The 14,405-nt window shown below is 37.3% G+C and overlaps 1 protein-coding gene across 1 annotated transcript in view; it reads left to right on the plus strand.

Moving 5' to 3' along the window:
- The window catches only part of PDCD6IP (programmed cell death 6 interacting protein), a 32,851-nt gene that overhangs the window by 358 nt on the left and 18,088 nt on the right, over positions 1-14,405 (plus strand). Inside the window, exons 2-6 of the mRNA XM_026843817.1 lie at positions 5,046-5,100; positions 6,861-6,930; positions 10,191-10,318; positions 10,933-11,086; positions 13,180-13,280. Of these exons, the coding sequence (XP_026699618.1) occupies positions 5,046-5,100; positions 6,861-6,930; positions 10,191-10,318; positions 10,933-11,086; positions 13,180-13,280 (508 nt within the window). The remainder of the gene's footprint in view (positions 1-5,045; positions 5,101-6,860; positions 6,931-10,190; positions 10,319-10,932; positions 11,087-13,179; positions 13,281-14,405) is intronic.

Consider the following 14,405-nt stretch of genomic DNA (forward strand, 5'->3'; position numbering starts at 1 on the left):
CTGCGGTATCCCGGGGCGTCCCGCCGCCACCGCGCGGCTCGGGTGTGGGGCGTGTGATGGCAGCGCAGGGGTGGCGGGGGAGGCGTCGAGACGAGGCCTTGGCCCGGCCAACTTCCCCTTTCGAGGGTTTGTCATGTACCGCTCGCTGCTGGGTCTAGGTAGAAATGACCTTAGAAGAGAGTGGGTGTGTCTGAGCGAAATGTAACGCTGAAACAGTTACAACTGAAGGCTTTCTTTGCAGTTTTCTATGTTTTTTTCTTTTTATTGTCATGTTTTCCTTCTGTTTTCTGTGTTTATCAACTTAACATTTGCAAAGTCACATCCTTATTTTCTACTTAACACACCTAGTTTCTTATCTGAAAGTTTACTGGTTCCTCTATTGTGCTGGAGTTATCATAGGTTAGAGGAGCAAAGTATTAACCTGTGCCTTCTGTCCGGTAAACTGCATGACGCCTGCTTTAGGACTTACTGCTCCATCATTTACAAAAGCACTCGTTCTTTCCTATCTCTCTAGAACACTTACGGATTGCAGTATTGACTTACGGTGGTAATTCTGTTGTTCTGTTTCTTTGTGTCGGAAATTTTGGAGCCCATTTATTTCTAGCTCATCTACTTAACTGAGGTCACTGTGATTCATTTGCTAGGTTAGTGCTATGTACACACTTCTACTTGCAAAGCTGGGATCAGAGATTGCAGTACCAGAATATCAGTTTTTACATAGTGGCAGCAAGTGTGGTTTTGTTTTGTTTTTTTAAAGAAGGATAAGATAGAGGGATCTTCTAGTATAGGGAGAAATGATATTTGTAGGTATGACATGCATGTGTAATACAATAAACAAGAAGAAATACATTTGATGTTCATGAGAACGTCTTATAAACTTAAAAAAATTAAGGGAAATGGAAAAGAAGCAAGTGATATTAAAAAGAAGGCAAGACTTGTAAAACGAGTTATTGATGTTCTTTGAGCTTATCAACCCTTCACTGGGTGTTTAGGCTATAAAAGCTCTGACTGCACTGATCATGCTTTACAGTATCTTTGACATTTCCTGTTCTGTTTATTACTGCGTATTCTTTTCAGGGTACTACTGTGTGTGCCTTTTGAAGGTCAGGGAAATAATGAGCATGAGGGACTCTGCTAGCCAAGTTGGAAGGCATACTATTGTCTTCCCTTGAACTCTGGAATTGAGCTTCCTTTTCTCATGGTGCTGGTCAGGTTTGTGATTAGTTTCTATCTGAAATCCCTGGTTGGCCCAGCCACATAGTATGACTTGACCCTCTCCTAGCAGCTCTACACTGCCAAAAGGAGAAACCCCTCTCTTCAGTTCTGGTTCTACTTTCACACCATTTCTGGAAAGCAAAAGGTGTACGTGGCTTTCTGACAGGTGAGCAGTTTGAGTGAGTTCAGTGGAAGGTCAGATGAACATCAGAGCTGGCACAAAAGAGGGTAAAAGTCGTGTTGCTGGAAGCCAAGGGGCTGAGCAGGACCTCCCTCTTCTAGTGCCAGCAGGTCATTAAATTAATTCAAGCCATAGTATGCAACTTCACCTCAGGTTTTCTCCCTGAATAATGAAGAGAAGCCACTTGCAATTGCATAATTGCCAGTTTTCCATTTGAGTCAGTTCCATATGCAGTGATCTGTTCTCTCTGCTGTTGATCAGTGATCAGCAGATGCATTCAGCTGGTCCAGGTGCTGTTGCAGTAGTTGTGGGGTGTTGACTGTGCTCAGCACTGGTGCCATCTTATGTGCAAACACTAAGTGATACCCCTGCCACACAGAAGTCCCTCTCATAAAACACCTGCAATTTAAATTGTATCGTTTGAGAATATTTGTTCCCTTTACAGTGGAAGAAGGATAAGGTGAAGGTCTGAATTAACTGTAAATTAGAGAAGATAAAAAATCAGATGTATATTTTCCATTATCTCTAAAAAGTTACGGGTGGTTTGTCCCTGTTGGACCATTTATATTCGTTACAGTTGCTGGAAAGTAAGTTTCTTCTTATCCTGTAAGAATATTCTGATGTATATTCTGTTAATATTCTGTTAGGTGCAGTTACTTTGAAAAGTCAGACTGTCTGCACACCCAGAAGCTTGAAGTGTCCAGCTGAGCTTATGCCTGAAAGAGCACAAGCGTCTGAGCGCCTTGTGTTTTCTCTGAAAATTCCCTTACTTCTCCAACTTCCAGTACTTTCCCGTTGTTATGTAAGAGTAGTACATAGTCTTATGTTTAGCAAGGTTTTTGTTGAAGTTGGAGTTTAAAACTGGTTTGTTGGTGAAGGCAGGTTGGAAGAGCTAATTAAAATGTGGATACCCTTTGCATACATTTACTTCATTGTGGCTTTATATAAATCATAATAGCTAGTAGAACACCTAGACCATTTAACTTAGGAAATGAGGGCTTAATCTTCTGCTAATTAACCTAGGATTTGCCCATGGTTTTGTAATCTTTAGAAGCCTTGTTTGACTGAGTAGTTACTGCAGAATCTCTTCTTTTATGGAAGAAATTAACTCAGTTTCAGGCTCATTTCCTAGGCAAACACTGACCAATAAAGCTTTGAAAGTGCTGGGTTGCTGTTGTTTCACTGATGAATGCCAGTACTTCTCTTGGAGAAGTATTTGAGGTAGTCAGTGAAAAGGGGCACAGTGTAACTGGGAAAGACCTCAGCCTGCTTCCAAGCTTTCTTTGTGTTGTGAGAATCTGAATGCTCTGAAGGTGACGTAGGTGAGTTTAGTACAGATGTTTCCCCTTAAATTCTGTCATAGCAGATTTGATTTAGAGTGGTGTTTTTATTTTTTTATCCTGAGTATAATTATAGCTTCAAGGGGTTCCCTGCTTCCTCTCTTAATATTAAGATAGCCTGGGCTTAATTTCCTTTTTCTGGAGGGATGGAGTGGTGGTGCGAGTTTAATACTTGTGAGCAACTCTTGCAGTTGAATTTTGTTGTGGTTGGTGTGTGTTTTTTTGTTTTTTTTTTTTTAAAAAAAAAAAGGAGGGACTTGGTTTTATTTTGAATGGTCAGATTATCTGAGGGCTGAAAGTTGCATTTCTGGTTTCCAGCTGTGAGTTCAGTTCTTATCTAGAAAAGCCAAGGCAGATCTTGGTCTCTTTTGTGTTCCTTTGAAGGAGATTTTTTCTTTATGATTCTTTGAAGGAGGAACAGGATTTGACGTTCTTAATGCAAACATATCTTTTAATTAAATTCTAATTTAAACCTTGACTTCCAACTCATCTGACTGCTGTAACTCATTTTTACTAGCGTTTAGGAGTGTGTAATGCCTGTTGGTGAGAGATTGCTGCAGTTTGAAAACTAGATCTGTGTTGCTGACATCTGCCCTCCTTTTCATTGCTGTAGTCAGAACTCGGGCAGTTGATACGTTTTCATCGTTTCCTGTAGTTCATCATTGTGGCCCAGCCAAATGCACAAAGCTCATCTGTGTTGTGTGGTAACTTTTGTTCCTTGTGTCTTGATAGTTGGATTACTGTAAATTTTGTTTTAAACAATACCTCTACTTTTACCCTCAACCTTCAGTGTATAACTGACTTGTACATCAAATGCAGCTGTTCCTTCAATATTTATTTGCATGTTTTATACTGCTGGTTTTATGTTCTTCTGTGGTCAAAGTCTTAATATACCATTTGTATATATGTTTAATTTATGCATACCATTATATTTATATAAGGTAAGCTCTTGCTTGATACTTGATAAGTCACAGTAAACATCTGCAGACTTTTGTTTTTTTTTTCACCTTGGGATTAATTTCAGCTCAGTTATTAGTGGAAGTCTGTTGGGTAACTATTGCAGATTTTGTAGCTTTTGACATGGCTTAGTATATCTATTGCGCCTTAAATTGCAGTGGCTCAGTTGAAGTCAGAAATCTGTAGTGTTATATACGCTGGCCGATAAAGTTCACTGACGAATGTGCTATTGTTGTTTATGACATTTAAAAATGCTTCTTGAATTTTTAAACAAACATTTTTTGTCTGCAGAACGTAAGCCTTGTACATCTGCTTCCTGTCAAGATCAATAGTGATTAATATTTCATAATGTAATGAAAGGAAACCGGGACAATGTTAACCCTAAGTTTCACAGACTGTGAAACTATTTCTGCAAGGTGTTTTGTATATTGGGAGTATAAACTGTTAAAACAAGAATTTGACAGATACAGTGTTGGGTGTATGCCCATGTGGCAAGTACTATAGGAAGAGTATAGGAAACAGGCTTCACATGTATTCTTAGCAGCTGGCAGCTTAAAGGTTTTCCGTTTGGAATCCAGCCTGTCGTGTTTAACAAGTGGTGTAGGGTACACCTCAGGAAAATTTTGAATTGCTAACTGTTGCCTGGATAGATTGTGTGAGGGACTATGCTATACTTGCTATATTATCTTTCTGGCTTTCTTTCCTAAACATCTTCCACTTTGAGTAGACAAAATATTGGCACAGAAAAACTTTTGGTTTTAATTCACTGTGACTGCTACAATATACTCCTAATGAAACTGAGCTTACAACTAAAGAATTTTATCAAGGATTAGGCTCTCCCGTTGATACTGTGCAAGGCAAATGGCATCTACTTCAAAGACCTTGAAGTCTAAACAGATGAGTCAGAAATTGTAGGGAAGTTGGGATAGAATGTTAAGATAAAGAGTGCAGTGTACCTTGTTAATATTATGTTAAATGCTGTACTTAATTTTTTTGCAGCGTTGACTTAATGTCTAATGTACTCTTTGACTTCCTGTATGTATACAGGGACTCCTTTGCATGATATTTTTCTCTAATCCACCCCCCATCAGAAAGTGGAATGGGTCAGTGTCATCTGTGATATTCTTCTCCCAGACAGGGTTTCCACATTAGCTGTGGAAGGCTGCCTCCTATTGAATTTATTCCTGTACTGAAAAAAATCCCTTGAAGCAAAATTTCCATCTGTCCTGCAAATCATCCATAGTTACAAATGAGCTTCACAATTTGTGTGTGAGATTTATGTGCATGCCAGTGTAAGAAATAAATCTTTTAACTTGATCTGTTCAATAGCTGTTTGTTTTTTTTTCTTGTAGATACTATGATCAGCTGTGTTCAATTGAACCAAAGTTTCCATTCTCTGAAAATCAGGTAAGAAGATTTACCAGACCATTAAACCGAATCATGACACCTGTGATGTATGACTTCCCAGCATCTACCTAATCCACTACAGAGTGCTTCTCTTGGGCACATCATTTAATCTCTTGGAGCCTTATTTTCATAGTTCATAGTTTATTTTCTAGTCAGTGCTGTCATGAAGTCTATACTACAATTTCACTTCTAGTGGCCATAATTGCCATCATTTTACAAATTCAGAAATGTTGTGACTTTGTCTAGTGGTCACTGCAGTCTGGGTCAGAAAGAAAAGCTTGTGCTGCACTGATTACTCTTCAACTTTTTTCTCAAGAAATCTATTTCATGCTATGTTTTAAAGGCTTTCAAAAAGATAATTTCTATGGAAAAACCTTTAGTAATGTATGGTTTATGATCTTTGGTTTTGGAAGTAGAACAGATGTTTCATTCACAAGAGCTAAAAGAATAAGCCACTTGAGAGTTTACCATTTTTTTCCTGCCTCTGCATGTACAAATGACATAATTTTTATATAGATATGGTGTTCATATAAGGTTTTTTACACTGTTTCTCTAGAATGCTGTCTCGAAGGAGAAATTCAGCTTAAATTCTGCCTATTGAAGTCTTCCTCAGATGGAGACTGGAATAGATCTTTAGGCTTCTGTATTTTGATGGAAAAGATGTAGGCTTTCTTTGGATGTGTTTACAAATAGGACAGAATTTACCTTACTTTCCTGATCAAATCATATTTAAATGGTAATGTGATGATTAAAAAAAAGTTTATTTCAGACTTAGAGGTTACAAATAAGGAATAGTTTTAATGCAGTTCAAACTGATTTAAGTTTTGCATATAGCTGCATTCACTTGTTGCCAAGAACTGCGCTTTGGTTTTTAGTGTGCAAATGTTTTGATACAGTGACCTGCAAACCCCGAGACATGGAAAACTTTTAAGAACAAGTTCTGTAGATCTGTAAACTGTTCCATCGGAGGGAAGAAGCAGTCAGTGGAAGCAGCAATGAACAGCTGGGGGCCAGAACTTCCTGAACAGAGTTGCTGCTAAGAGGAAAATATGTTATCAGACAGTACTGTGCTCTTTCTGAAGTTATTCTCACCAGCCACTTTATAACTTGTATTTTCTGATTTGATACCAGTTGCCTACAACCAGTTTGATCAGCTGAATAAGGAACCAAATTGTAGGACTTAAAAGCAGATTCTGTGAAGTATTTGCATCGTCTGTGAAATATATGCTGGGAGTGTGATATAAAACACATTGTTTTTACCTGCATTACCTTTCCTGAGTGAGTTTCCCAATAATGCTGCTACTGAATTCACTCAAAAACGAGTGAATTTTTGTATCACAAAGGAGTTCCAAATATGCTAGTAATTTGGAACAGTGGGAACTGCGTGGTTGAGTGGTTTCCTTTAACTGTGATTATACCAGCCTGTCAGACTTCTTGGGAGAGGAGTATCTTGGTTTGGAAATAAATTTATCTGTCACTCAGAATATGACCAGAGCTGTAAGATTATTTTGAGCATTTCTGTCTTTTCTGCTTGAAACATTTTGTGCAAACTAAAAGGAAGGACAAAAGGTAGAATAAAGTGTTTTTTAAATAACTCTTGATGATTTCCTGAAACTTCTTGAAGGTTTGTAACATTACAAATGAATCAAATGTTTTATGCAATTAGAATATAAAAGGATAAATATGTGAATTTGGGATATTTTCTGAAGACTTCATATTTAGTTTGAGTGATAAAGATCATTCTTTTTCACAACTTTTAGGTCTGTGTAACATTTACGTGGAAAGATGCTTTTGATAAAGGATCACTTTTTGGAGGATCTGCTAAACTGGGTATGTGAATGTACTGGAAGTGCAAGTATTAATGATATTAAAATTTGAGAATATTTTTATATAGCTGAATTTTTAATAGTTTTCCTATTATTCTCAATGTAGCTTTCAAATGATTTCAACTGTATTGGTAACAGATTAATCACTTCAACACTGGTAATGAGTTAGTGGGTACCATGCAAAGAATTGCTATAAAATTGAGGCTTAATATTAGTTTTTTAAAGGCATAAGTACATGTGCAGTCTGATAAGAGTTGTGCTTCCTGCTCCTCAAACTTTTTCTGGGAGCAACCCCAACTAACATTAATCAACATTGTTCATGTTAAATGTTAAGTTTTAATAGTAGGTGTTTGGTAATCCAGTTCTTACTGTCCTGAATGAGATCCTCATGAGACATGCCTGTTAGTGAGTCCCCTCCAGAAGGGGAGTGATGGTCACTGGCTTCGGTAGTCTGATACCACATTTTGGTCAAGACAATAGGAGGGTCTGCCTGTGTGCTGAAAGGATTCTCCAATCACTTCTTTTAAAAATATTTTCATACAGATTTGAACACTAAGAAAGGAAGAAAAAAGGTATTTGAGTCCTGCAAACATAAGGAGCTTGAGTCTATGATTTGTTTTCGTCACGTAGGGACAATTCTGTGCTGCAAATTCAGGATCGTTAAATGGATTTGGAACACTTGCCAATAGAAAAACCAAGACTAAATCCTTCTGAGTTAAGTGAGGAGCTGTTCAGTCATGTGTCATCATTCTTTAGTGTTTCTATTTATATTTAAGTATTCATCATGACTAGCATTGCAAGATGACCAATGCAGTTTTGAAGCTCCAGAGAAAGCCTGAAAAAAATGTTAGAATACTTATTCTGGTTTTAGTTTTTTTTCAAGTCCTTATGTCTTTTATATAGTTCTCTGTTAACAGCTACCAAAGTTAGTTTTCCATGTTCTGAATACACCTGCTGAAGTTGTGCTTGTGTCAACTGTATGGTGGAACAATACAGTGCATTCTTGTGTGTAAGCAGATGGTGCACACCTTTCCTTGCTTTATTTTCTAACTGTTCTTCTGGATAATTGGAGACCTTCCTGAAGATGCTGTATTTTTTTTTCTCAGAATTTGGTTGATTCTGTCTTCTTTATGGCTAGCATTTCATGACGATTGAACCTGTTTCAAAGTAAAGCTCAATATTTAGTTATGACTTAAACATAGTCTGTGAATGGCCAGAGATCTATAATTGTGAGAAAAAGAATCAGTAATCATAACATAAAGATTACCCTCAGAATTTGAATAAATGTGATGTTACAGCAGCTTGAGAAAGCTTGCTTGTCTGCAGGTTAATTATATACTAGTCTAAATAATCTGTGAGGCAGATGGCCAGAGATTTATGCAACAGTGTGTGTGAAATATCAAAGAAATTCTTAACTGAGATGTGAGTAATGCTCAGTTAACAAGCAATGGGATAAATTTTATTTTGCAACTTTAAAGCAGATATTAGTGGAAAGAAATTAGCAACAGGAATCTTTTTGTCTTTATAATGCAGATTATCCAGGTGCTGCTCTCCAGATTAACTATAGCATGTGTGTATCTCTTCATTACAGATCAGAATTAGCACTGGAATTTCTCAGTGTAAAGCAAAGTTTTCAGTTACTGAGGGAGCAAAGCTTCTGTTGACTTTTAAGAGCAGGCAATCTTGTCTCCAGATGGCAATTCACTGTACAACTCTATTGACTTCCATGTGTGCAAGATCCAGGGGTGTGACTTGAGAGCTCTGGCTCTTGCTCTGGTGACAAATGGTTTTCTTCCCATCTTGTCCTGAATCTGAAGTCTGTATCACAAGGGTAACTGACAGATACCGTGACTGCTTGAAAAGCGACCCAGTTCACAGCATGGCATGTAATCTGAAGTATGTTGTCTTAAATTAATAGGTAGAGCTATAAACAGATGAGTCTGAGGAAAAGTTACATTGCTAAACAGCTGTTGTCACTGTAATAAATCACACTTGAGATGCAGTCCAGAGTATAAAGTAATTCCGCATATAAAATATTGCTGCACTTCAGAAGCTTTAAAGCTGTATTTTCTTTCCTTTCTTGTGTTTTAGTCTTTTGAATGATGTATAAGCTGTACAAGATGTTTTTAGAAAAATTCTGCAAAGTAAACTACAGAAGAGAGATGATATAGGTAAATGATTATTATCATGATGAAACACAGTGACTGTGTAACTCACTTTTCACTCAGGGAAATAAAATGGGGAAAATGGCATGTCAGATTTATGGCTGCTTGTCTGGAAACAGTGCAGATCAGAGAGTACTGACATGAAATTTCAGCAATACATTAGGTAAATATGTAGCAATATAAGGAGGCTGGATGTTGGTGAAATGAAACAAATGTGCCTCTTCAGTACATTCATGTTTTAAGGGTAAGTTAGAAGTTGTACCTGGGTTTGTGAAATTGAAAATTCAGTAGTTTTCTGTTTTCTACAAGAGGAGTGTGTAGACAGTATTTAACAGTAGTAGGAAACTACTATCTGCAGGCTTTAGATTTTCCAGTGCTTGCATATGACCAATAAACTTTTGAAAGCAATTAATAGATTCAAAATGGTTCCTGTTCAAGTATTGCTGTTTCTAGGCATGTGGGCTCCATCCTCTGGGACTATGAAGTACTACAGGAGTTGGGTTGGGACAGACTACTGCCTAGTGAGCACTTTTTAATTAAGTAAACCCTTAGCTGTTTCAGTACATGTATAACCAAGATATTTGTCAGCATTTTCAATCTGAAATAATAGCCTTGAGGGGTGAAAAAGTCCCTGCATTTCAGTAGATAGTAAGACAGAGCATGTAAAAGTCTTTGGCTTCAGTGAGGGAAGGGTAGTTAATTTAGCATTCAAGATACAGTAAGAGCATGTAATTGGGCAGTTATTGCAAAGTGATTATTGCATGGAAGTTCCTATTTCAGATTATTCTTCAGTAATGTGTGTGTTTCTTTATCTTCAGGAACCAAAAATCACTCTAATTAGAAAGACTTCCATGCTTCATGCCACGCTCTATAGTTCCTCACGTGGAAATGTTTTGTGAAAGTAAAAAATTAGATTGTGTAGAGCCTTCATAATGAAGATGACTTTGACTTCAAAAGTTCACTATGACTGTGGTGGTTTTTTTGGCTTGAAACTGTTATCTTCAAGTACAGATATTAGTAGTGTTGGCCTCATCTGTAAGATGAATTGACTAAAATTTATTTTCTGAACAGTATGGGTAACTGTTTGTCTTGATTGCAGCTCTGGCAAGTTTGGGGTATGAGAAGACCTGTGTTTTGTTCAACTGTGGAGCACTGGCAAGCCAGATTGCAGCAGAACAGAACCTAGATAATGATGAAGGACTAAAAGCTGCAGCTAAGCACTATCAGGTACAAATGCTCCTTACTTATGCTTAGGAATTCAGAATTACTAATCTTAGAACATCACATAAGTATCTCTCAATTTGAGCTATATGTATACATACATAAATATATATACATACTTTCCTCCTCTTAATTGCAGAGGTGGATTGGTAAAGTACCTGGTCCTGGCTCGTATTTATTTACCAGCTCTGAAGGGATTTTGTTCAATACAGTTCCCTATACCCCTTCCCCCAAGCATGGTGGAGGCTAATAACCTTCAGTTTAAGATTAAAAATTTTAGCTAGAATAAATTTTAGTTTTAACAAGTTATACAGTAGTAATCTCTCTTTTTTTTTTTTTTTTTTTTTTTTTTTTTTTTGTGGAATGCATTGTTTTCCATGTTCTTATGCCATAAGGTGTAGCCAGTATGCCTTTACTTAGTCTGTCATGATAAACGTCTAGGTGTAAGTGGCTTCAAGAACAAGAAGTCACAAGGAATTGTTTTTAGGGGCAGAGCAATAAATGAGAGACCATATACCAAAAACCCTCTGTTTTGAGGGGAAATTGTTGTATGTATTGTATTTGTAAGAGAAAAAAATCTGTTTGGAAACATAAATAATATATTATTTTGTTTTACTTAGTTTGCGAGTGGTGCTTTCCAACATATTAAAGAAACAGTTTTGTCAGCCTTGAATCGAGAACCTACAGTGGACATCTCTCCAGACACAGTTGGAACTCTCAGTCTTATTATGCTGGCACAAGCCCAAGAAGTCTTTTTTTTGAAAGCTACAAGAGGTATGTCTTAATTTTCAGCTTGTGTATTTAAAAACTCATTGCAACTTCCACAAAAACTGACAAGTGTGTTAAGTTATTAAAAGCTTGTAAAGCCTTACAGAAGTTGTAATTTTTGTGTTTACTGATTCTCCCCCCCCAATTGTAGGTCATTAAACACAAACTACAGATGCCACTTCAGAATTTGTTTAAGATTGACCTGACAATGCAATTGTCCCATCTGCTTTTCCTTTCTCTTTACATCCAAAACCCTAAGTCTTCATCTCTACAAAGGCTTTTGCTGGTGTATATTTTATTATTTTCCTCTTGAGAACAAAAGACATTCTTTAAAGGAACTGAGAGTACTAGAGATGGTGCATAGGGGTTTTAGCACTAGTCCCTTCCTCCTGTGTTTGGGGAATGATTTAATGAGAATTTAGAAAGAAAGGTATGACTTAGGAAGTTTCCTCAGAGTTTAGGGGAAACAAATTGTTTGATTGCTCTTATTCTGGAGAGGAAAGGACTATTTGAACCAGTCTAATTTTGAGAATGCCCCGTTTATTCTGGAAAGTGAAATTCTGCAGGTAGAATTCCACCGTATAACTACAGATCAGTTTGCTAATTTCTGAGCATTTCTTCATGTTTTCTTTAAGTGTCTCCAAGTCTGATGTGTTCGCTATTCCATCTCAAGGCTTGCATTGTAGCTGCAATATTTTAAAGATATGTGAGTAAAAAATAATGCTTCTGATGGTGAAAGATCTATTCTGAGATGTCTACATGGAAAAATGAGTCTCTTCTAGCATTTCCTTTGTTAATAGAAATGTAGTTAATAAGCTAGTATTTTTTCTTTTCGTAAAGCTCAAGCTCTATGAAGGAAGATGCAACTCCCACACACTAGGTGGTGTTAGAAGGACAGTCTATTTAGATTTTACTTGTTTTGGTTTTGTTAAATATGTAGTGCACTGGACAGAAACATTTTAGCAAAGGAGTAAGTTGATAGATCTCATAAGCTCCTTTCCATTTGTCATCTAAATCCTGTTCCAAAGTGAAAAGATCTTCGTGGCATATACTTTAAATGCACTTACCTCTTAGAAGGTAAATATATTACATTATAGCTCATGCCTGAAGTGTTGTAGATAGATGTCTGAATGTGCTAGAATGAGCAGACTACTGGGGAATTCTTTTGATTTAATTTTGGCAATTAAGCATACTCTGCAGACTTCCTGATCTCCCCATACCCCCACTCTAAGCTTATCAGTCTGGCAGTACATTAGAAAAAAATCACATCAATCAGAGGATACTTGTTTGTAAGGGCACCTATTTAGAGCAGTCAGCAGTCAATGTTTGCACTGATTGCCTGCTTTCTCTTGGAGGGCCGAATAGCTAGTGCAGGCCAGAGGTGAGTAGAAAAGGCGGTAAAGATAGATGCTGCACGTTCCTATCTTAACAGTTTTGGCTTCAGGAACAGAGTAAGGATGTGAGGTAGGGAATACTGCTGCCACTAGGCACATGTGGCTCTGATACAGAGTAGTGGATACCACTTGGAGGAGCTGTAGTTATTTATGTCTAGGAATGGTGTTTATATGCTCACCGTAAGCCAACAGTGGTGTGGATTGCCATGGAAAGGACCCTCCCTTCTCTTCTATGGTACTTTTGCAAGCTTTTGAGAGTCATGACATGGAGCCGGATTAGAGAACAGATCCTGCTGAAAACTATTTTTTGTGAATTAGATTTCAGCTAAGTTCTTTGACCATGACCACACAAATGCTTATGTGGCACAAGGGCAGGGCTGTCAGAATTAGTGGGACTGTGGCTTTTATTGTCAGCTTGCCACTGGTATGAGGTAAAGCATTGCTCTTAATCCTGCATAAATGCCATCAGCTGCCAAAAGATTTCTTGTACAACTGACTGAACCTTCAGCGTCATGATGGAAGTGGAAAATGGAAGCTGCTGCTGCATGTTGAGAGGAGAATGGGATCCCACCTTTGAGATGCAGTGTAAAGCTGTGCCCTTAGAATGAATTTGTTGCTGTTTGAAGATGAAGTAATTTACCTGTTCACTTGTAAAAACTGATGATAATTATAACTGCTCTTTGTTTTTTCTCCCCTTCCCCCCAGATAAAATGAAAGATGGTATCATAGCTAAACTAGCTAATCAAGCTGCTGATTACTATGGTGATGCTTACAAACAATGTCAGTATAAAGACACTTTGCCCAAGGTTAGTAACTTGCCTGGAAATAATCTGGGATATGCTGTTACTGTGAATAACTGTTATTGTTACAAAGTAATTGATGAAATACACTTAAAATGTACCCTCAAGAAAAGCTGACATAGTGCTACGTGTAAGGGGAATGAACCTATTTGAAAAAGAGAAGAATCTAGGAGGCAGAAGATAGCATGGGGTTCGTAAGCAAGTAAAATCTTATTACGTGATGTGTGTTTACTTGCAACACATTTCATTTAAAGCAAACGAGTTATGGTGGCATTTAGGGATGCCTTCTTACTTAATGCCTTACTAAATCTGGTTTTCAAACTAACACTTTCTAATGGGCCTTAATTGTCTTCTGGTCTCAATATTTTCATGTGAAATTTGCTCTCACGTTGACAGCATGAATTTAGTGGTACTGTTCACTTACCTGTTAATGAAAACCATGACTGGAAGTCAGTGTGTGCCATCTGTCCTTCTGCCTGCCTTTTCTTCTTCCTCCATGCCAACCCAATCTTAATACTTGTAAATTATCTCAATTTAGTCTTGACTGTTCATTAGAGTGCTGTTGTGTTTGGAAGGTGCAGAAGGATCTTTTTTCATCTTCTTCGAACATATACATATAACAGGTACTTTAATAATGAGCAGGTTTTCAGTGTATCAAATGTATCAATTATGTTGAAATCATAAAATAGTAGAAAACCTTTTGTGCAGTGTTACAAATGTAAAAGTTGGATAAGATTTACACTTTTGATATAGTTGGACTCTTGAAACTTATATGTAGGTAAAGTAGGAGATTGTCTTCCCTAGTGCTGCTTTTGTGAATATCCATTGGAAGCATTCCTTGTTGCTAATTTGCAGTTATTTTTCATTCATTAATAGTTTTGAAACTAAAATATTCCAGCTTGCAGTGGTCTTTCCTGTTACAAATAAAATGTGAAATATACTAGATTTACTAAAAATACATTAGAAAACTTAGTAAAAATATTTTTACCAGTGATAAATGGAAGTGGTTGATAATCTGGTCCTATAACTGAATATGCAATCTTAGCAAAAATATTTGCCAAAGGCACTTTTATTCCCTCTAGGGGAAAAAAAAAATAAACAGGTAATATCCCCCCCCCCCCCCCCCCCCCC

This window comes from Athene cunicularia (genome assembly GCF_003259725.1).
Source record: "Athene cunicularia isolate RWA chromosome 2 unlocalized genomic scaffold, athCun1 chr2_part2, whole genome shotgun sequence".
Lineage (NCBI taxonomy): Eukaryota > Metazoa > Chordata > Aves > Strigiformes > Strigidae > Athene > Athene cunicularia.